The following is a 20,726-nucleotide window of genomic DNA, read 5'->3' as shown; positions in this document are numbered from 1 at the left end:
TTAAATGGGAGGGCAAGTGTAGGCTACAATTAAATTGATATCAAATATCTAAATATTTAATCACAGACTTAAAAACTGCCACAAAAGCCAGAGTAGATGATAAAATGATCCCAGAAGTGTTTTAAATAGCACATCAAACTGAATGATGCCCCCAGGCAATCAGGTCATGAAGGATTGTATACTATAAGAATGTGGCCTGTCTGCCTACTACTACTACTACTACTACTACTACTATACTACAAATACTGCACCCACACATGCACACACGCACGCACGCACACGACACACATAGCACCCGTCACACACTGCACATGTGCCAAAAAAGTACAAACTGTGGGAATGGCGTGCAATAGAGTACTTGGAACACTACACCAATGGGCGTACTGTACTGTGACCTATTTTCCACTCTCTCCCCAATCCACATGTTGTTTCTGTTGGCATTGTTTACACCTTTACAGCCATGTTGCACATATTGTGCACTCCCACCCACACAGTGCTGATACACTGATACTCACCTATATTGAATGATCTTGGAGGGGAAACCGTCGCGATGGAAGGTGTAACAAAAGACATTACAAAAAGAACAGATTAAAAAGCAATCATCGTGTCGCAATGCAATGTGTTGATACCTTGCAGATTTGTTCTTTTTGTCAATAAAGCAACACCGTTGTGCGGTGGAGTATACATTTGACTCAACGTTACATCAAACGTAATCATTTGAGTGGAATGTGCAAGGAAACATCTGTGAAATAAACATTTGGAAGATCCAATAATGATCTTGCATACAAAAAGATAGACGCCTCCTCTATTAATTGCCCATAAGCAGTGTTTTACCTGGTTTTACCTGCTTTTGTAGTGTTTTTTTGTAGTTATTGTAAAAGGTTATGTGAATCTCACTATTTGTGCACTTGTGTGACCCTCTCGTGTTATGTATTTCTATTGCTATATGTGTACGTTTTGTGTATGTTTATGGGGCTGTAGCAGGGGTGAAAGCCCAAGACAAATTTCCCTTGTGGACAATAAAGTTTACCTTGGCCTTAACCTTGAGGCCTTCCACAGGGCCACTGTGACTCTGCGACACCTGACAATCTCAAAGACACCTGAGGGGCCGTGTCCACCATAGAGTTAAAACCTAGAGTGGACACTGGAAGTTCTGGAACTACTCGTGCATTTCAATGACGTTGCTCACCAAGCGTATACTCGCCTTTTCCTGCTTCCTTCATGATTGGCGCCCTGATTTGATGACGTCATGGGGCCCTATTGCATGCTTAGTAGTGTCCACGGGGTCTCTTTGCCTGCACAGTAATGTCCTTTATATGTCTACTCAGTGGTGTGTTCTAGGTTTTTTCGGAGGGTGTACGATAATCATTCGCTGCACAACATGCACGTATAGGCCATACGCTTGCACGTGGTCAATGGATGAAATGGTTAGTAGAAGGTAGCCTGTGGAATACTGGGAGAATGTTGTCTGGTCAGACGAGACCAACATTTCACTTTTTGGCTGTCATACTACACACCGAGAAATGGCACTGCACATCATCCAAATCACACTATACCAACAGTAAAGTTTTGGAGGTGGAAACATCATGGCATGGGGTTGTTTCCCATCTCGTGGTACTGGCAGACTTCATATAATAAGGAGCAATGAATGGAGCCATGTATCGGGAAATTATTGAGATTAATCTGCTGCCATCCACCAGGATGATGAGGATGAGACGTGGCTGGACCTTCAAGCAGGACAACGATCCAATGCACAAAGCAAAGGAGACTCAACTGGTTTCAGAGAAAGAAAGTCAACGTGTTAGAATGGCCCAGTCAATCACCGGACTTAAATCCAATTGAACGTTTGAGGAAAGAACTAAAGAAAAGGGAGCACTATTAGAATCTTTGAGATTTAAAGACAATCTGTGCGGAGGAATGGGCGAAAAATCACATGAGCAGTGTGGGTGATTAGTTACTACATACAAGAAGCGTCTCGAAGCTGTATTATACAAACAAAGGCTTCTCCACTAAGTATTAAATGCATTTCAGTTTGCGTGTTCAATACTTTTTTTCTGGTGTTATGGCACTTGATTACACATAATTATTATTTATGGACTTTATGTTGTGGTTTCTTTTCATGTGTGGATTACTTGAGTTAATATCAACTAGACCATACCCGGTGAGGTGCGCAGGCAAAAGTAGTTGCAAACGTGGGGTTATTGCACGTCCTGTTGCGTGTCCCGTCCCGCCCCCCCCCACCCTCCTCTCGCGTGTCCCGTTGCGGCCCCCCCACCGGAGCCGCCCCCCGTCGCCAACACACACACACGCACACACCCTCATGCAGCCAGAGCTGTCCCCCGTCGCGTGCATACACGGCCGCGGAGGCGAGTGTTGTGTGTGTGCAGCAACAGTGTAACGCTGTGGGGCTGTAGATGCAACGCATGTGCACACACAGAGCCAGCGTGTATCCAGCGACGCATGCGCAGTTTGATCGGGCACAGACGACCCAAGACACGGCCCAAGACACGGCCCAAGACCGACAGAGGTTACTCAAATTATGGTATGATGGTATGATGATGTCTGGTAGAAATTTCCTATGAATTGTATCTTTGGAAAAGTACTGAGAAAAAAGCTGACGCGTTCAATACTTATTTCCACCATTGTAACACCTTTATCCAAATGCTTTCAGCGCCATTCACACTGAGCAGTATAACTATAAAGATAACTATATCGTTCACCATTGTATTTTTTTTTATAGTTGGTGTGAACTCTGCCATCCATTTTAGAAACTATATTGTCATAGTTATAGTGCTTAGTGTGAATGGCCCTTTACAATTTGCATTGCATTCACCCATTCACACACTCATTCACATGCAGACCCATGTCCCATGGACCTCCAGGATATGCTCCCTCGGCCTCCACCATATGCCAGACGGGCCGGCGAACCACCCGCCTACCCGCACAGCCACACAGAACATGCTTTCAGCCTCCCAGGCTCTAAAACACACACATTGGACAGAACTGTTCCGTCCTCCACACTGCTGTCCGGGTGTGGAACAGCCTACCAGAGCATGTAATATACCAGAGCATAAAGTCATTCATGCTTTTATCTCATCGCGCCTAGACTATTGTAACTCGTTATACTCTGGGCTCAGCAAAAAGGTTTTCTCCCGTCTTCAACTGGTGCAAAATTCTGCTGCTAGACTACTGACAAAGTCCAGGAGATATGATCATATCACACCAGTCCTTGCTGCCCTTCACTGGCTGCCGGTAAGTTTCAGAGTTGATTTTAATATTGTGCTGATAAGTTAACCTTAAAGCCCTGGAAGTCCTGGCTCCCAGCCATATCTCTGATATGCTGGAGCCGCAGAAGCTGGCGCGCAACCTTTCCTCAGCAGGTAGGCCCTCTTGGAAGTTCCCAAGACTAGCCTCGTCACCATGGGCGATCAGGCTTTATGGCCCGGGCGCCCAGGCTCTGGAATGCCCTGCATGTGGATCAAAGGCTAGCTAAGTCATCTTTTAAATCGCTCCTGAAAACTCATTTGTATACCAAGGCCTTTCCTTAGATTTTAGTACCCTTATCTTCCACATTTGGTTGTCTCAATTGTGTTACTTTCAATATAGTATACGTGTATGTACGTTTATGTATATGCTTTGGTTCTTTTTTATCCATGAATTTTGAATTGACTATTGTTGTTTATCCCTATGGATGGTTTTTATCTTGGCACTTTAAAGCACTTTGTAAACACTGTTTTCGAAAAGCGCTTTATAAATAAAGTTTATTATTATTATTATTATGCAGTTGGTTCCATCACAGACAATGCTCTGCAAGTCTTTAAACGCAGAGTTCATAGACATCTCCTGTCCACCCCTCACACTTGTTGAGTTGCAGTGAACCGTATGATTGGCCAATGGATACATTATCATCCAATAATAAAACAAAAAGGAGTATCAGTGTGTAGGCAGTGTGTGGGTGTATGTTGCATACACTCCCACGTAGGCCAAAAGGACAGACACACCAAACAGAAACAACTTGTAAAGGAGAGAGTGGAGAGAGTGAAAAAGAAGGAAAGCACAGGCCTGTTTATTGCCTGGAACATACCAGGTCCAGGTGTGCCACATTCTCCTTGATAATCCACGACGCGCCATCCAATAATAGCGCTTCACTTACTTGGCTGCTTCTCTACGGGGCACGGCCAAGTATGTCTAGCAGCCTTGTGTAGTACACTACCACTCAGTCAGAAAGGAAGAGGGTCATCTTTTGTTACACTTTAATAGGCTCTATGCACAGCAGCCATATTGGAATGAAATTGGGCCTCTTACTTCCTGTGTTACCAATGATACCAATGAAGGCTCTGTCCCATTCTGGTCAAACAGAGTCAGGGTGCTGATATTGTGCATGTTAACTTGACTCACTGGAAACACTCTGCTACACCAGTGGGTCTAAAAATGCTGGGTTTCCATCGGCCCCACACCACACCGCACCACACCGCACCACACCACACCATACCGCCTACTTGTGCCGCCGTTTCCACCACAAGGACCTGGGCTTAGTGGTGACAAAGGGGTCTGACATGGGTGCCTATTTTGGCGCCACTCCAGAGTAGGTCTGAGCAAGGTCAAACGGGCCAAACACTTCATAATGACTGATCACTCACTGGCTTTTTATCTAGACCAGGATCATATAGTTGTAATACATTATAATTGATTATATTGTATCATAATTGACGTTATATTCTGTTTTAGTGTATTATAATTATCATAGTTGTAATGCATTATAATACTTTATATTGTATTATAATCACTGTTATAATCTAGTGTATTATAATTATTATAGTTGTAATACATTATAATACTTTATATTGTATTATAATCAGCATAATCCAGCAGGTCCAGATATACCCTCGGTTACTTGAGTGGGTTCCAAATGGCCCTTTACGGGTCCATTTTGGTTCAATTTTTGACTCTCAGAGTGAAGGGGGTCCTTGCAATTAAAAGGTTTGAGAACCGCTGTGCTACACTAAATGGAACAGAGCCTACTACATTAGTATCATTGGTAACACAGGAAGTAAGGCAGAGGCCCAATTTCTTTCCAATATGGCTGCTGTGCACAAAGCCTATTCTGCCTGTTTCTCCCCTTTTGTTTTTGAAAGTTTGAGGAACACTGTTGTCTAAGTCATTGTGTAGCCTTTCTTTCATTCTGTTGACACCTTCTCTCCTGTACAGAGCTGGGCTCACTTTCAACCAGGTGATCTACGAGCTCACCCGTAGATCTGCTCCGTTCGCCGAATGTTCATGAATTGCCCAGAACAGGGACGCTTAGGGTTTAAATAGCACAACTAATTTGAATGATTGATTCCCCCAGGCAATATCAACTGTTGCCTTTCTGCCTGCTAAGTACACACACACACACACGCACGCACGCGCGCGCGCGCGCACGCACGCACGCACGCACGCACGCACGCACGCACGCACACACACACACACACACACACACACACACACACACACACACACACACACACACACACACACACACACACACACACACACACACACACACACACACACACACACACACACACACACACACACACACACACACACACACCCCTCACACACCATACTTAAATATTTACACACATACCACGCACATACGACACTTTGCGTATTAAGACTGCACACACACAAACATACATACATACATACACATACTGTACAGTACAAGTAAAGATGTCTATTTATTTATATAGCCTTGGGTCATCTTCACTCCAGATGTTGGGACCTGTGTGGGTGTTGTTTTGTCTCCAGCGGAGGGTACCAGCGCTAAATGATGTTAAAAAGTTATAAGTGTGAGTAAACAGAACCAAAATATCAGTCAATGCAGGCGAGTATCAGTGTATAAACAGTGTGTGGGTGGGAGTGTGTACAGTAAGTTCAGCAGGACTGTAACATGTAAACCTAAATGACAAACAATACAAACAGAAACAACATATGGAGGAGGCACACATGCATTCACACCCACACTCTGCCTACACAGAACACACTGATACTCACCCACACTGACTGGTATTTTGTTTGTGTTTACTGACTTATAATTTATACTTTAATAAATACATTTTGTTACCTTCAATTGCGCCTGTTTCTCTCCTTTTGTTACAATCTTGAGACAGCACACAGCATATACATTAAGCAGCCTAGCCTACTTTGGGGGGAACATTTTTGCCCACAATGATATTGCCATCACCAGGGTTGTTGTAAACAGATGTCCTTTCAGATAACGTATAATCTAAAGCAGTGGTTCTCAGAGTGGGCCCAGGGCCAGGGGATTCATAGTTAGGGACCAAATGGACAGGTCTTTAACTATGATAGTGTACAAATGCAACCTAATGGACCGTTGCAGGTCCATTGGTTTCCATTTGTACACTCTCAGAGTTATAGGTTTGTGTTCTCATGCATACTAAACGGGGGGTCCTCAAAATTAAAAAAGTTTGTGAACCACTGTTCTAATGCAGTATGACGCCTTTCTTTCTTTTGTCGTATTTGTACTTGACTGTGGGTTACCAGGCCTGCTTGGAATAAAGTGTAGAAGACGTCCAGACCATTTGGATCATGGTTCGATTTATTCAGCAACAACAAACAGCATAGCAACGTTTCCAGGGAGCCTCTCCTTCAGCCTCACGGCGTCGGGAGTAGCACAGTACAAAGTTACATTTCAGTTCTATTCTAATACTGTAGCTCACATTAGAATAAGGAGGAGGTTCCTGTGTGTGTGGAGGTGAGACCCCCACCTAGACGAAGATCAAGCCCTTGAACATTTGTTGACCTGATTTGCAACCGTATGTCAGGAAGGAAGGAGTGAAGACAATGGCCTAGACCTCGTGTCTTTCAGGTTAACAATGTTCATTTACAATTCACACGAGCTCCATGCCAGAAGCCACATGTCTGCCTTCAAACAATGGGTCAAGATCAACATCATGGGCTTATGCAGCCCCATCCTGTTTGTAGGTAAAAGTGAACTTTAGTGAAGTTAATATGGTTTAGATTTGCTTGTAATGTTCATAAAACATATGCAGCTTGGGGTCTAATATACAACATATTCATTCTGCATGTGTTGACACTTCCTCTCCTGTGCAGAGCTGGGGTCATAACCATAACCATCAATTTTCTAAAATAGCAAACAAGATATTATGGTCTACACTGCAGCAAAGACTTATTTCCCTGTCTCTGAACCAGCAATAGCTCTATTTTAAAATAATGCTTAAATGCTAATAACTTCCAGGAAAGAGAATTGTGTTATTGAATAATTATATGACAGTTAAGGAACACACCATTCGGTGCAGGGAAATGGGGTTGCACCTATGACCTATTCACCTGTTTCCTAGGCTGTGTGTTTTCCACTTCCTGTCGGATTTCATTGGATATCATTAGTCATCTGACTGGTTTCATTGGATTTCATTGGATCAAATCGACAGGAAGTGGAAAACACATAGGAAGTGGAAAGCCTAGGAAACAGGTGAATACTGGGATGTGCATGCCATGATGCAAAATGAATCCCCCATCATGGAATCGAGGTGTGTTTGTTTGTTTGTTTGATTAATCAAACAAACAAACAAACAACCATCATGACCTCTATTGTTACACGTACTCTAACTTATTATTCCTTCCAAACTTCCTCAAGAGCCACTGACATTAAGGGTAATTTTACCATTTACAATTTAGGTATTTAGCAAACACTCTTATCCAGAGTGACTTACAATAGCCTTACAATAGCAAGCAAGGTAAATAATCACATAAATTAGAATTAGCAGCCTGGTAAACCCCCCCCCCCCTCCGGAAATCTCATTTGTATTTGATTTCAGGATACAAATGAGGCACAGTAAGGCTGAAATGCTCTTCCCCAGACTTTGATGGAGGCTTTAAAGGCGTGAATTTACTTGCATTAAGTGGCGTGTGACAACACACAGTTGATGCACGGTTTTTACTCAAGGAGCTCATCATTGTGGAGGAGTGGGTCAGCTCGTCATTGTGGAGGAGTGGGTCAGCTCGTCATTGTGGAGGACTCGGAGTAGGTAGGTGTTCTCCTCCCAGTTTTGCGAATTGTATTATAGGATAGTAAGAGTACAACTAACATTAATATAAAATCAATATAATATCAAACATTATTTCTGTTTGGCAGAAACCTTGTATCTCCATATTTCACCTTCTCATGTTTTTCCTCGTCCAACTCCATTGTACACAGTGTTGCGCAAAAGTAGTGAAAATGTTCTTAGATATGCTATTTTGGAACCAAAATTCAAGTTGAATTAAATGTTGTTAAGTTTGTCTGTGGGTTTTATAAACTAGATTTTCAGGCCTGAAAATCTAGTCCTAAATGTCTGAACAGAGCAATTGTAGCGGAATTAAGGCCATTTGACACTGCTGTAACACTGCTGTAGTGTCCCATATGTGGGCAATTTAGTGTGTTTTGGTGTGGCTATTCTCATTTCAAATCCCTGCACAGTGTTTGTGCCAAGTATGGTGCAGATCGCAGCAACAGTGTGCCTCGACAATATGTGGCCCCTGGGGGCCCCTATCTGCAGTAAGATGAGTTGTACAATGTGTGGCCCTCAAGGGCTCCTGACAGCACTAAGCTGGTATTATTCAGACAGTACTACTCTATTTGATGAGTATGTGCTGAATCAGACAGTGCACTCTGACACTGACCATAACTATCACACACGCACGCACGCACGCACGCATGCACGCACGCACGCACACACGCACGCACACACACACACATACACACGTGCACATGCGCACTTGCGCACACACCGCTTCTTTAAAGGAAACAATTTGGAAGTCCCCAAGGACATGAGTGCAATCCGACACTGACCATAACTGTCACACACACGCACACACACACACACACACACACACACACACACACACACACACACGCACGCACGTGTGCACACACCGCCTCTTCAAAGAAAACAATTTGGAAGTCCCCAAGGACTGAGCCGCTTGGGAAAGGAGTTTCAGTCGAAAGTGAAACAAAAAGGCGAAGGCTTTATAAGCAGTGACAGACGGCATCCCTCTCATCACACTACTGTGGCTACTGTGCTGCAAGAGCTGAAGATTGCATCACCAGCACACCTCCAGGGAGAGAAGCAGCATCACAGACATTATTCCACCTCATTCAACAGAGACAGTGAGCAGAGATGGTTGTAGGATCCACTACCAAGCTACTGCTGTGTCTCCTGGTCGTGTACTGCTGTACTGTAGGTGAGTTCTCTCATAAACATTTCAATATATATTGACATCTGAGTAAGTACACATTTTAAAGTCTTTCCAAATGCTGCACTCAAGTTGTGGAATGTCTGTGTTTTAATTTATATATCCTATCTTTGATAAGACTTGTGAGTGGATGTATTTCTTGCAGTTAGTTTTAATGTTCATCTTTTATATTGAATATGCAATATTCATATTCATTATAGAGAATTTATGTTATTAATTTCACATTGCATTTATTATAATTTAATGTATATAGTATATGTGATTCATAGTGTATTTTAATACTGTTATTATTTAATGATGAGACGGGTGAAAGTCAGCAAGTTATAAGTGTTAGTAGTTCTTGCACTACCAGATGAAACTGAGCAGAACACTTGTGAACACAAGTGTTCCCGTGTTTACTTTTATTGCGGATGCACGTGGGTGTTTGTGGAGGGAAAGTGTTGCTTAATACTGGACCACTGCCAATATTCCTTCACCATCCACCATGTGTGATGCCTGATGTGTGATTTAAGTTGTTAATATTTAACACACCAGAATAGCCAGTCTGTCCACTTGTATGCAACCGTTTTCTCTCTCTCTCTCTCTCTCTCTCTCTCTCTCTCTCTCTCTCTCTCTCTCTCTCTCTCTCTCTCTCTCTCTCGCTCTTTCGCTCTTTCGCTCTCTCGCTCTCTCGCTCTCTCGCTCTCTCTCTCTCTCTCTCTGTCTCTCTCTCTCTCTCCTGCACTTGACCCCATGGGCTGTGCTGTGTACTGGAACTAGTTTTTGACTGTTCTGTGTCAGGCAGGCACACCTTTTACAGTAATTCATTCTGAAGCAACTTGACACTCTTTCTAAGGTTTAGACTCTAAACCTTAGAAAGAGTGTCAAGTTGCTCTAAACTCTAAACTTTAGAGGAATGTCTATCCCAGAGTTACAGCAAGGCCACATTTAGTTTTTTCATATCATGTTTCTAAATCTCACCGCCACATGTTGGAACACTGTTCAAGGTTAAACTTTATTTGTCAGCAATACCAATTACAGAGTAAAAGGCACATGAATTTCATTGTGCACTAAAAACCAACGCAGCAGCTAAGAGTTAAGACATTACTAACTCAGTGTTAAATGTGATCTGTGTTAAAACTATAAGCTGCATAAATTAATAAAGAATCTATTATCTATATTAAAAATCTAAACTGCCTGAACGTGCAACGTGGCTAGATTTTCTGACACTAACAATGAGTATACAAGTAAGTAATCAGTTGTTTCTGTCTTATGTGTCATTTCACAGTGACCGAAGGCCACGGCGCATTGTTTGACTGCTGTAAAGCGGTCTCAGGAAACCCAATTAGAAAACAACGGGTCAAAGACTACAGTCACCAGGTTGCCGGACAGGGCTGTGACATAGATGCCACCATGTAAGTATTCTATTGATTCATACCGTGTTGAGATACTATGTTAACAGCAGTGGTGGAAAAAGTACTCAATGTAGAAATACTCTGTTACAAGTAAAAGTCCGGAATTCTAAATTTACTTGAGTAAAAGTACAAAAGTATTGGTATCAAAATGTACTTAAAGTACCAAAAGTAGAAAGTACTCATTATGCAGAATGTCCCCATTTAACAAGTTTTCAAATTTATAAAATGTATACAAAATCTTTTGAAAATAGCAGAGCTACAAGCTCACAATGCGTCGCGATGCGACGCATTGTGAGCTTGTAGATCTGCTATTTTCAAATGGACGAAATGTATATAGTGCTGAAGTGGTTAATGCATGTTTTGTATTAATAATCAAAATCTACAAAGTAACTAGTAACTAAGGTTTTCTAATAATTGTAGTGGAGTAGAAGTAAAAGTATTGAAAATGGGAAATACTCCAATAAAGTAAAAGTACCTCAACATTTTACTTAATTAAAGTACTTGAGTACAAGTACTTACTTACTTTCCACCACTGGTTAACAGTTAGTGATAATTCAGCAATAACACGGCACGGTATTGGAGGGCACAAGTGCTTGTTTACACCCTCCCTAATTATCAATGCACTTTACAAAAAAAGACATACTTATAGAGGCCTGTCAGATACATCACTCTACAATGTAAAGTGACCTTAAGAAATAGATCTGTTATTTAAATTGTATCTCAACATACAATCCATATGTAAACAAACTATTTATAACTTCCAAATGTAAATAAAATCAGCATTTATACATATCATCACGGTCTGCATTTGCATTGGGTGTAGTAGAATACATTGTGCAACTTGAACCACCAACCGAATGTGTACATACATTTCTACTTGTTATTGTGTTGAAGGAGAAATGCTATGACTATCATTATTCATTCATCAAAGCAATGACATAGATGTAAATGGTCCCTTACGTGTCAATTGTTACACATAGAGCTAAATTAACACTGAGGATTGTGCTGATCTGTCCTTCGCAGCTTTATGACCAGAAGGGATAAAAAGCTGTGTGCGCCTCACAATGAGTCCTGGGTCCATGAGCTGATGAAACATGTGGACGATCTGAAGACAAGATGCATGAACAACAACTACAAGGTACCTGGTTTAAATGTGATATAACATTACAGAATAGAGCTAGTTGTTAACTGACATTTGACATTCAAATGAATCTGCTGCCAAATCTACACTATAATAAATCTCTGTAAGAGAATACCAGCACTGCACGGAACAGTCCTTTTAAGGCACTTTTATTTATAATTATTAAGTGGGCATGGTATGCTGCAGCACTTTCTTCTTACCGGGTGCACTTTCTTACCGAGCACCCGGTAAGAAAGTGAAGTATTGTTGAAACGAGTTGGAGTCGTGCTCGCACCCTTGATTCCAAATCTACAATGTCATTTGTAGGGAGTAAAGGAAAACCCTACCATAATGACATATAATGCTGGGGCTTATGCAATCACACTTTAAACTAACTTCAAGATATCCCTCTGTAGTGTGAGATGCTTCCTATATGCAGGTCAAATTCCACTGTCCCTTTCAGTACAGTATTGCAATTCTCTAGTGAACTGTTGATTCAGGAAAATAGTCACCTTTGACACAGTTTGCACTCAATTCTCAGTTAGCCTTGAAACTGGCACAGCGTAGGGAACCTCCATGCACACGTGCATGCGTACGTAGTGAGACGCAGGAGTGTCATCATACCTGTGGTTTGGCTGTGGGCCAAATCGTAATCTCTTCCGTAAACTGTGAAACCACAGTGGATGATGACATGCTGTGTAGGAACCAACATACAGTATAAACAGCCTGGTACTTCACTCTGAACAAATTATCAGCATGTACGACTCAAGTTCACCTCACTGCTCAGAACTTCTTAAAGAAAAAAAAGAACATGCATTAAACACTATGTAAATATACTTATTATGGAGCAATGAGTATTGAATAGTGTCTTAACCACCCCCCTCTCTCTGCTTGTAGGAAAAACGCTGCCAGGACCTGAAGCCCAAGTGAAGTGAAACTGATCCACCATCTTGTCCAGCTCCTAATAACGACATCATAGTGATTAATTTGATTAATCTGACATAACAAATTACATACAGTATACTGCCCTACAAGGCTAAAGTGCAGTAACTATAGCCTAAGAAAAACATTTAAAACACCCATCGGTTCAGTACAGTACTCACCCTTACTTGTGAACCAAATAATACATTTTCAGTTTTCCCAAGGTGCAAGACAATCCATTTTCAGACAGCAGTTACCAATGTTTTTCAATTCATCACTTAGGCTCTCTACAGTGTTCTTGTCATCGAGTTGATGGCATTGAGAAAAATATTATATTTCATTTCATGTCATTAAACGGAAAGAGCAAAGTACCAAGGACACTTCCCTGTGACGCACCACAATTAATTTATCGAGCATCAGATAATAATACAATTCCATTCATTTATTTTTTATTTTACATTTAATTTTATTTATTTATTTATCTCCTATAAGAGGGTTTAGGACCCATCCGTGGCGAAAGTTTTTCTTTCCGTCGTGAAAATGTGTCTTTCGCTGTGACGCCATGCTGTGGAAAACACGCCCATATAGGCTAAGCTCTGCAGGACGTGCCGTGATTGGCTAGCGAGACACATGATGAAATTAACTTCAAACTTTGCAGACGCGCTGTGATTGGCTAGCGAGACGTATGATGAAATTAATAATAATGTAAAAAATGTAAGCACGTCACTTCGCAGGACGTGCTGTGATTGGCTACGGAGATGCATGATGAAATTAATAACTCATAAATAGCACCGCTCACTTCACACTGGGTGTCATTTTTTTTATTTTCATTTAGGAAAAAAAAAAGCATTAGAAGGACAATATCAGTCACCAAAACTGTGTTTTCAATGTGTCTAACATTGATCAAATTGAGTTTGAAGTTCCATCCATCCATCTTCAACCGCTTATCTGGAGTCGGGTCGCGGGAGCAACAGTTCATGCACAGAGCGTGTCTAATCAAATACATTTTAAATATCAAAATATTGAAGCAAGCAAATTAAAAACCTGAACATTTATTTCTGACCTGGGGAGATTAACTGTTAACCACTCTAGTCCACAGCAATGATTACTATTGGAATATATTGCAAGTTCCCCCCTAGTCCCCAGTTGTTCTCAGCTAGTCCACACTATTGTATCGCATTTCATCGCATAAGTCAGTGGTTTTAAGGCAAATTTATATGTATTTGGCCGCATCTGTTGTTACACATTTTCAAATGTATTCCAATTTGTCAAGATTTTTCAGAACTTTTCTAAAATAGCAGATCTACAACCTGTAGATCGGCTATTTTTGAATAGCCTAAAATAAGGTTAAAGTGGTTAAACTGATTTTGTTGCTACATTAACTCATTTTGCTGGGGAACCCCAGGAATCCCCTCAAGGATACCTGGGGGTCCCCAGACCCTGTTTTGAGAACCACTGGCATAAGTAAGTCGGAATGTTAACACTTATTTTTACAAAGCCAAATCACTTACACACTTTGAAGCATTTTAAAATTAGGGTAATAGTGTTTCCAATTAGGATGATGGTGTTTCCTGTCGATACTAATACAGGTGTTCCCTGTCTATAGAGTGTTAGGGAGATATAGGTGTTTCCTGTCTATACTATTATGGTTTTCCCCATAGATATATAAACGTAGATATACTGTAGGCCACCTCATTGGCCACTGTTGTTCATTGGAGCAATGTGTAATTGCGGCGCCATATTTTGTAGGGAGAGCCGTACCTCCTAATGCATGTATACCCCATGTACTGTATGTCTACTGAAGCAGGAGGTCTTTCTAAAATCTTATTCGTCATAACTGGCGGAATTCTCAAATTATTTTCACACGGTTTGGTTTGTTACAAAATGTCAGACATGTAGCCTAGTTATGATAGGATAATGGTTAAATAAAAATGTGTGTTTTCATATATACCAAAACACCTTATCTTACATAGATAATAATACTAATGGTTATAATACAGAAAATTTGTTTTAGTTTCAGGTACTTTTAAATATTTCTTGCAGTGGCAAGCTGCCCTACATAATATGGGGCAGCGTTGACGTGCGGCCCAGTGGCCATGAGGCTTCTATGTATTTATTTCTATGGTTTTTCCTATCAGGGTCGTCTTTTAATTATTTCTTCTGCACTGTAACTTTATTTGAACTTTTTTATTTGTTTTTACTGAATTCAAATGTCCTAATATAATATGTTTCTATTGCTTACTGTTTTTATATAAAGCACATTGAGTTGCCCTGATGTTGAAATGTGCTATACAAATAAACTTGCCTTGCTTTGCCTACAAACAGATTTCATGTCATTAATGTAACAGAAAGAACAAAGGACGTACTGTGTAGGATCCTGTGGAATACCACAAATAATTTATCCTGTAATGTGCTGTTGATACCCATTCACTTTTATTAAAATAACAAAAAAAGTCCAAACTAAACATGACAATCCCCTCATACAATATATATGTCTATGAATTGAATACCAAGGCCCTCATTGGAAACAAGTCCGCAAGGACTTTCATGAACGGACCTGTTAGACAAAGTATTTTAAATGTAACTGTGCTGTTTTACATTTTTTGCCTTATTCAATCAATAAAAAAGAAACAGTGTTAAATAGCTCTATATTGTGAATGGGCACTCTCTCTTGATTGGCTGAAATTGGCAACCCACCTGCAGTGACATTTAAGAGAACATGAGGCACAATTATGTTTTCTCATTCCTTTATTGATATTGTGACATTCCATTCAAAACCAAGCAAATTAAAGCCAAAACCTAACATCTGAACTTCAAACCATTCATGATCAAGGGCCCAGATCCCAGGGGGGAAGGAACGGATAGAAACACAACAGTGGAGCTGAAAAACGGAAAGATAAATAATCACCTCAGACCACCCTAGAGGGTTTAGGTCCACACATCACCTCAGACCACCCTAGAGGGTTTAGGTCCACACATCACCACAGACCACCCTAGAGGACCAGGTCCACCCATCACCTCAGACCACCCTAGAGGGTTTAGGTCCACACATCACCTCAGACCACACTAGAGGACTAGGTCCACACATCACCTCAGACCACCCTAGAGTACCAGGTCCACCCATCACCTCAGACCACCCTAGGGGATCAGGTCCACACATCACCTTAGACCACCCTAGAAGGTCTAAGCCCACCCATCACCTCAGACAACCCATAGAGGACCAGGTCCACCCATCACCTCAGACCACCCTAGGGGATCAGGTCCACACATCACAGGGAAATAGTGATGTCATGATGATCGTAACACATTAATTATCACACATTATAAATGATTACATAATAATAAATGACTTATGGTCAATTATAAAATAATAAAACCTTTTTCATAAACATGGTTGACTGACTTCCATTCAGATGGATATTACTATTATGTTATGAAGAACTCTGATTGTGTGTGTGATCATTTATTTAATGTTTCAATATAGTGTAGAACCGAAATATTGTGTTTGTGTTTTCTGACGACAGAAACTATACAAAGTAATTTGATGAACCGCCCACACTAATTGGGACTCTAAACCCTGAGCTTTAACCTCACATAAACTATGTATATAAACCTAACTTTAACCCTAACCTTAACCTCACCTCAAAACCACGTCGACCTGGGCGAAACACCGGGAAAAGACAGTAATTATCGTTAGCCTTAGCAAGCCAATTAGCCTTTTTAATTGTTTAAAGGACACATTAGTGAAAAAGGTTGATGATGTCATCATTGTGTTGCTGTTATGAGTATTTAAAAGCTGAATGGACACACATGTATTTCCTACTCTCTTCACCATGGGGCAGTGATGACTCTCTGCTTCTCTGAAAACACACCCAGGTGTTCTGTGAAAAGACAATAAACCATTAAGAATCAGAATGTATTAACTGTGTGAACATGTTAACACTTTAGAATAACCTTTCCTTATAATAGTAAATCAATCATTCCCAAATTATTAGTTAATGTGTTATTCATAACTTGTTAAATGTGTGTTAATGGTTAAAGATTTAATAATTTAAAACTATGCTATAAATGGTTAATCATGAACAATTTATTAGTAAGGTTAGGGTTAAGGTTAGGTTCATAGACATAGTTCATGTAAGGTTAAAGGTCAGGGTTTAGGGTTAAGGTTAGGTTTGTAGACATAGTCTATGTGAGGTTAAAGGTCAGGGTTTAGGCGCCATCTGGGCGACACACCAAAGGAAGAGGGAGTCCCAATTAGTATGGGCGGTTCATGGAACTGATGAAAACACACACACGCCCCCCCCCATCCGACCACATTGTCATCAGTGTTGTCTGATACAACAAATCATTTGATTATTAAATTTGATTATTAGATCATTATCATCATTATAAGAAATTAAGCAGAAGACACATGATGATGTGAATTCACGCGACCGGGATGTTTACCAGGCTAGTTGTTTCACTTCTTACACAAGCATGTTGTTTTGTGTGTGTTTTATACACTTTTATACATAAACAAAAAGAAAAAACGTTCAGTAAAAAGAAAGAGGAAGTGAACCTGGGTGTGTGGGAGGAGTCTAAAGATTGTCATTGGTTGTCGGCACCAGAATACGACCTGATAGAAGAAGAAGAGAGACAGTTAATACACACAAACAAATGAATTCTATGTACTGTACTGTGTGTATTTTCTATAAAATGCATAAATGTACACACAATAACACAATAACATTCAGTCATAAGAAATAATGTGAACATTTGACTCTTATTTAGGACTAAATGTAACACTGATGTATTAAAGCTAAATGTGACAACATAGAACACACTTTGACCTCTAACTAGGTCGTCTAAACTAGTCTAAACCGGTTAAGGTTCTAAACCAATATAAACCAGTTTAGGTTGTGGCTTTACATGTTTGTTTGTTTGCATTTCTGTGAGGGTTCCACATGTCATGTGATCCTCTGTTGATCTGACCTCATTTCTTCCACTGGTAGTATAATAATTAATGAAACATGTTAATTAAACATGTTAATCACCTAGTTTCTTCCACTGGTAGTGTATTTTTCAATTAAACATGTTAATAAAACATGTTAATCACCTTGTTTCTTCCACTGGAAGTAGATGAATCCAGACAGGAACAAGACCAGACCCAGAACCAGACCTGATGCTCCCATGGCCACCTTGTTCTTCACTGACTCTGGCATGGAGTCATCTGACAATACAAACATCATATCATATCATATCATATCATATCATATCATATCATATCATATCATATCATATCATATCATATCATATCATATCATATCATGTCATATCATATCATATCATATCATATCATATCATATATCTTAAATACAATGAGATGGAGCTACCAGTTAAGTTTTTTCTCTTTATGTGTCCAGATGTCTAGCATGGCTGAGTAAACAAGGACTCTTTTATCAGCTTTTATCAAATCAATCTGGTCTTTAATCTGCTTTTATCAAATCAATAAGCTCATAGCGCGACACCGAGTGCCGCGCTATGAGCTTGTAGATCTGCTATTTTTTTAAAATCTTGAACATTTGCGCAAATATTTGAATATAATTTATAAATGTATTTTTTTAAACAACATTTTTAACTCAAACATTTTCTTCTGGAACAACATATTTTGATGGGGATCAGCAGCCAAAAACATATCAATTTGGGGGTCCTTGACAAGAAAATGTTTTAGCACCACTGATTTTTTCAGAAAAATTAAGAAATATGTTGAGAGACATTTGACAGTTACAAATGTTTGCTTTAAAAATAAATGTATTGAAAGATTTGCACAAATGTTCACGATTTTTCAAAAATAGCACATCTACAAGCTCATAGTGCGGCACTCGGTGCCACGCTATGAGCTTTCATATCTGCTATTTTGACAGTAGATTACACTAGATTACAGTAACTGACCCCACTCCATCTTGATAGGCGCGGTCAGGCTGGGATGTTCCACCATGCATGTGATCTTCTCTCCTGATCTATAATACAAATACACACACACACACACACACACACACACACACACACACACACACACACACACACACACACACACACACACACACACACACACACACACACACACACATACACATACACATACACACACACACACGCACACACACGCACACACGCACACACGCACTGGTAGTACCAGCAGAGGTGTCTATTAGTTGTGTATTTCTATAGGTGTCTGTTAGGTGTGTACCTGGGTGTGTACTCCAGGTAGGAGTGGTACTGGTAGTACCAGTCTCCATCAGACAGCTCATCCGTAGAGGAGAGACCAGAGGTCAAAGGTTCTTGACCTATCCACCAGGTCACCAGGATCACTTTAGGATAGAAGTCGTAGCTGCTGCACCTCAACATGTGAGTGTGTTCACCACGACGAGGGGGAGTCTCTGACTTCAGTCTCACTTTGGGCTCCACTCCTAAAAAAGATGATGATGATTATTATTATTATTATATTTATTATTATATACCAGTCATAGGAACATGTCATTATAATTAACAATTGTATATCATCCAAATGCGATCCAAATGATCCAGAAAGCCGCAACAAACTTGGTCTTCAAACAGACAAAAGGTTCACATTTCCAGGCTCTCACCCGTTTTCCTCTCTCTCCTCTGGCTCCCAGTTGCTGCCCTCACAGAGGTATGACACCCCATATCTTCAAGACTCTACTCCCTTCTCTAAAACACCCTGGTCAACGCTCCACACGTCCTAGACTCTTCTCCCTTCTCTAAAACACCCTGGTCAACGCTCCACACGTCCTAGACTCTTCTCCCTTCTCTAAAACACCCTGGTCAACGCTCCACACGTCCTAGACTCTTCTCCCTTCTCTAAAACACCCTGGACAACGCTCCACACGTGCTAGACTCTTCTCCCTTCTCTAAAACACCCTGGACAACGCTCCACACGTCCTAGACTCTTCTCCCTTCTCTAAAACACCCTGGACAACGCTCCACACGTCTGAAACTCTTCTCCCTTCTCTAAAACACCCTGGTCAACGCTCCACACGTCCTAGACTCTTCTCCCTTCTCTAAAACACCCTGGACAACGCTCTAGCACTAGACCTAGCCTTGATGACCTTGCAGGCTTATGCAAAGGTTAAAATGTAATTTAGATATCATATTATGTAGACAGATGCCAGGTTCATTGTAGACCTGGCATCCTATAGTTTGGATAGTTTCAATGTACATATATATATATTTTTTGTTTGATATTATAGTGTTTAGACTTAATGATATAGGTTCTTGGTTTACCTATGATCCTAGATTACTATTTCTATGCATTTGATGTATTACCTTGTGTTTTCCTTACTTACTGTAAATCACTCTGGATTAAGAGCTTCTGATAAATGCCTACATTGCAATTGTAAGTGTCAATGTTTGGCCACCAGATGGCACCAGAGAATAACATTTCATAGAGTACTGTAGATTCTACAATAGTCTACAGTTTTCTACAAAGTAGAATTCATTTATATAATGTAATTTAAACATATTAAATAATTCATAGTTACACAGTGCTTTACATAAACAACAATAAACCAAGCAATATCATGTAATGAAAATAGTTCAAACGAACTAGAGTAGAAACAAACAAAACAATATATAAATACACATAATCCTGCTAAATATTACTAAAGTGATTAAAAACATACAACACAAACTATTAAAGACAATAATTAAAATATAAAATCAGGTGGTGAAATGAAGTGTATAGAGGTGTGTTTTAGCCTGCATGGTTCTTTTTAAAGTTCATTTAAAAACATTAATCCTGGTGTCTCTGTTTTAGGCAGGTCATTATATGAGGGTGAAAACACTCAGAAATAGATCTATATGTTTCATTTATACTCTACAATGGTGACACCACATGTTGTGAGCTTGTAGATCTGCTATTTCCACTGCGTGATGACCGGCGGTCTCTCCGGTAGGAGACTCAAAGAGTCTCCTTTGAGTCTCCTACCGGATACATTAGCATCTTTCCACCGGTAATCAAATTATTGTCT

At 40.4% G+C, this 20,726-nt stretch overlaps 2 protein-coding genes across 5 annotated transcripts in view; one reads left to right on the top strand and one right to left on the bottom strand.

The window, feature by feature from the left end:
- Positions 1–20,726, bottom strand: part of LOC308087951 (H-2 class II histocompatibility antigen, E-S beta chain-like) — a 61,403-nt gene that overhangs the window by 23,858 nt on the left and 16,819 nt on the right. The window contains exons 5-9 of one of the 4 annotated variants that reach the window (XM_080432210.1): positions 18,926–19,145; positions 18,628–18,695; positions 17,792–17,905; positions 17,255–17,311; positions 15,538–16,577 (exon numbers count right to left, since the gene is read on the bottom strand). The exons of 2 other annotated variants lie outside the window; for them this stretch is intronic. In XM_080432210.1, coding sequence (XP_080288336.1) covers positions 17,274–17,311; positions 17,792–17,905; positions 18,628–18,695; positions 18,926–19,145 — 440 coding nt within the window. In that variant the 3' untranslated portion in view covers positions 15,538–16,577; positions 17,255–17,273. Of the gene's footprint in view, positions 1–15,537; positions 16,578–17,254; positions 17,312–17,791; positions 17,906–18,627; positions 18,696–18,925; positions 19,146–20,726 lie in introns of those variants that run through there. One more of the 4 variants, XM_080432214.1, reaches the window with a different exon arrangement.
- LOC308087957 (monocyte chemotactic protein 1B-like) lies at positions 9,089–13,270 on the top strand. Its single transcript, XM_080432223.1, has 4 exons — positions 9,089–9,249; positions 10,529–10,655; positions 11,679–11,793; positions 12,673–13,270. The coding sequence occupies exons 1-4, from the start codon at positions 9,186–9,188 to the stop codon at positions 12,703–12,705; spliced, it is 339 nt and encodes a 112-aa protein (XP_080288349.1). The 5' UTR covers positions 9,089–9,185; the 3' UTR covers positions 12,706–13,270.

This window comes from Gymnoscopelus braueri, assembly GCF_963280865.1.
Source record: "Gymnoscopelus braueri genome assembly, chromosome: 7".
Taxonomy (NCBI): domain Eukaryota; kingdom Metazoa; phylum Chordata; class Actinopteri; order Myctophiformes; family Myctophidae; genus Gymnoscopelus; species Gymnoscopelus braueri.
This window is presented reverse-complemented; position numbering and strand designations above follow the sequence as displayed.

Coding starts and splice junctions, on each gene's coding strand:
- LOC308087957 (XM_080432223.1), top strand. CDS start 9,186: ATGGTTGTAGGATCCACTACCAAGCTACTGCTGTGTCTCCTGGTCGTG. Junction 9,250..10,528: donor CGTGTACTGCTGTACTGTAG/GTGAGTTCTCTC, acceptor GTCATTTCACAG/TGACCGAAGGCCACGGCGCA. Junction 11,794..12,672: donor GCATGAACAACAACTACAAG/GTACCTGGTTTA, acceptor CTCTGCTTGTAG/GAAAAACGCTGCCAGGACCT.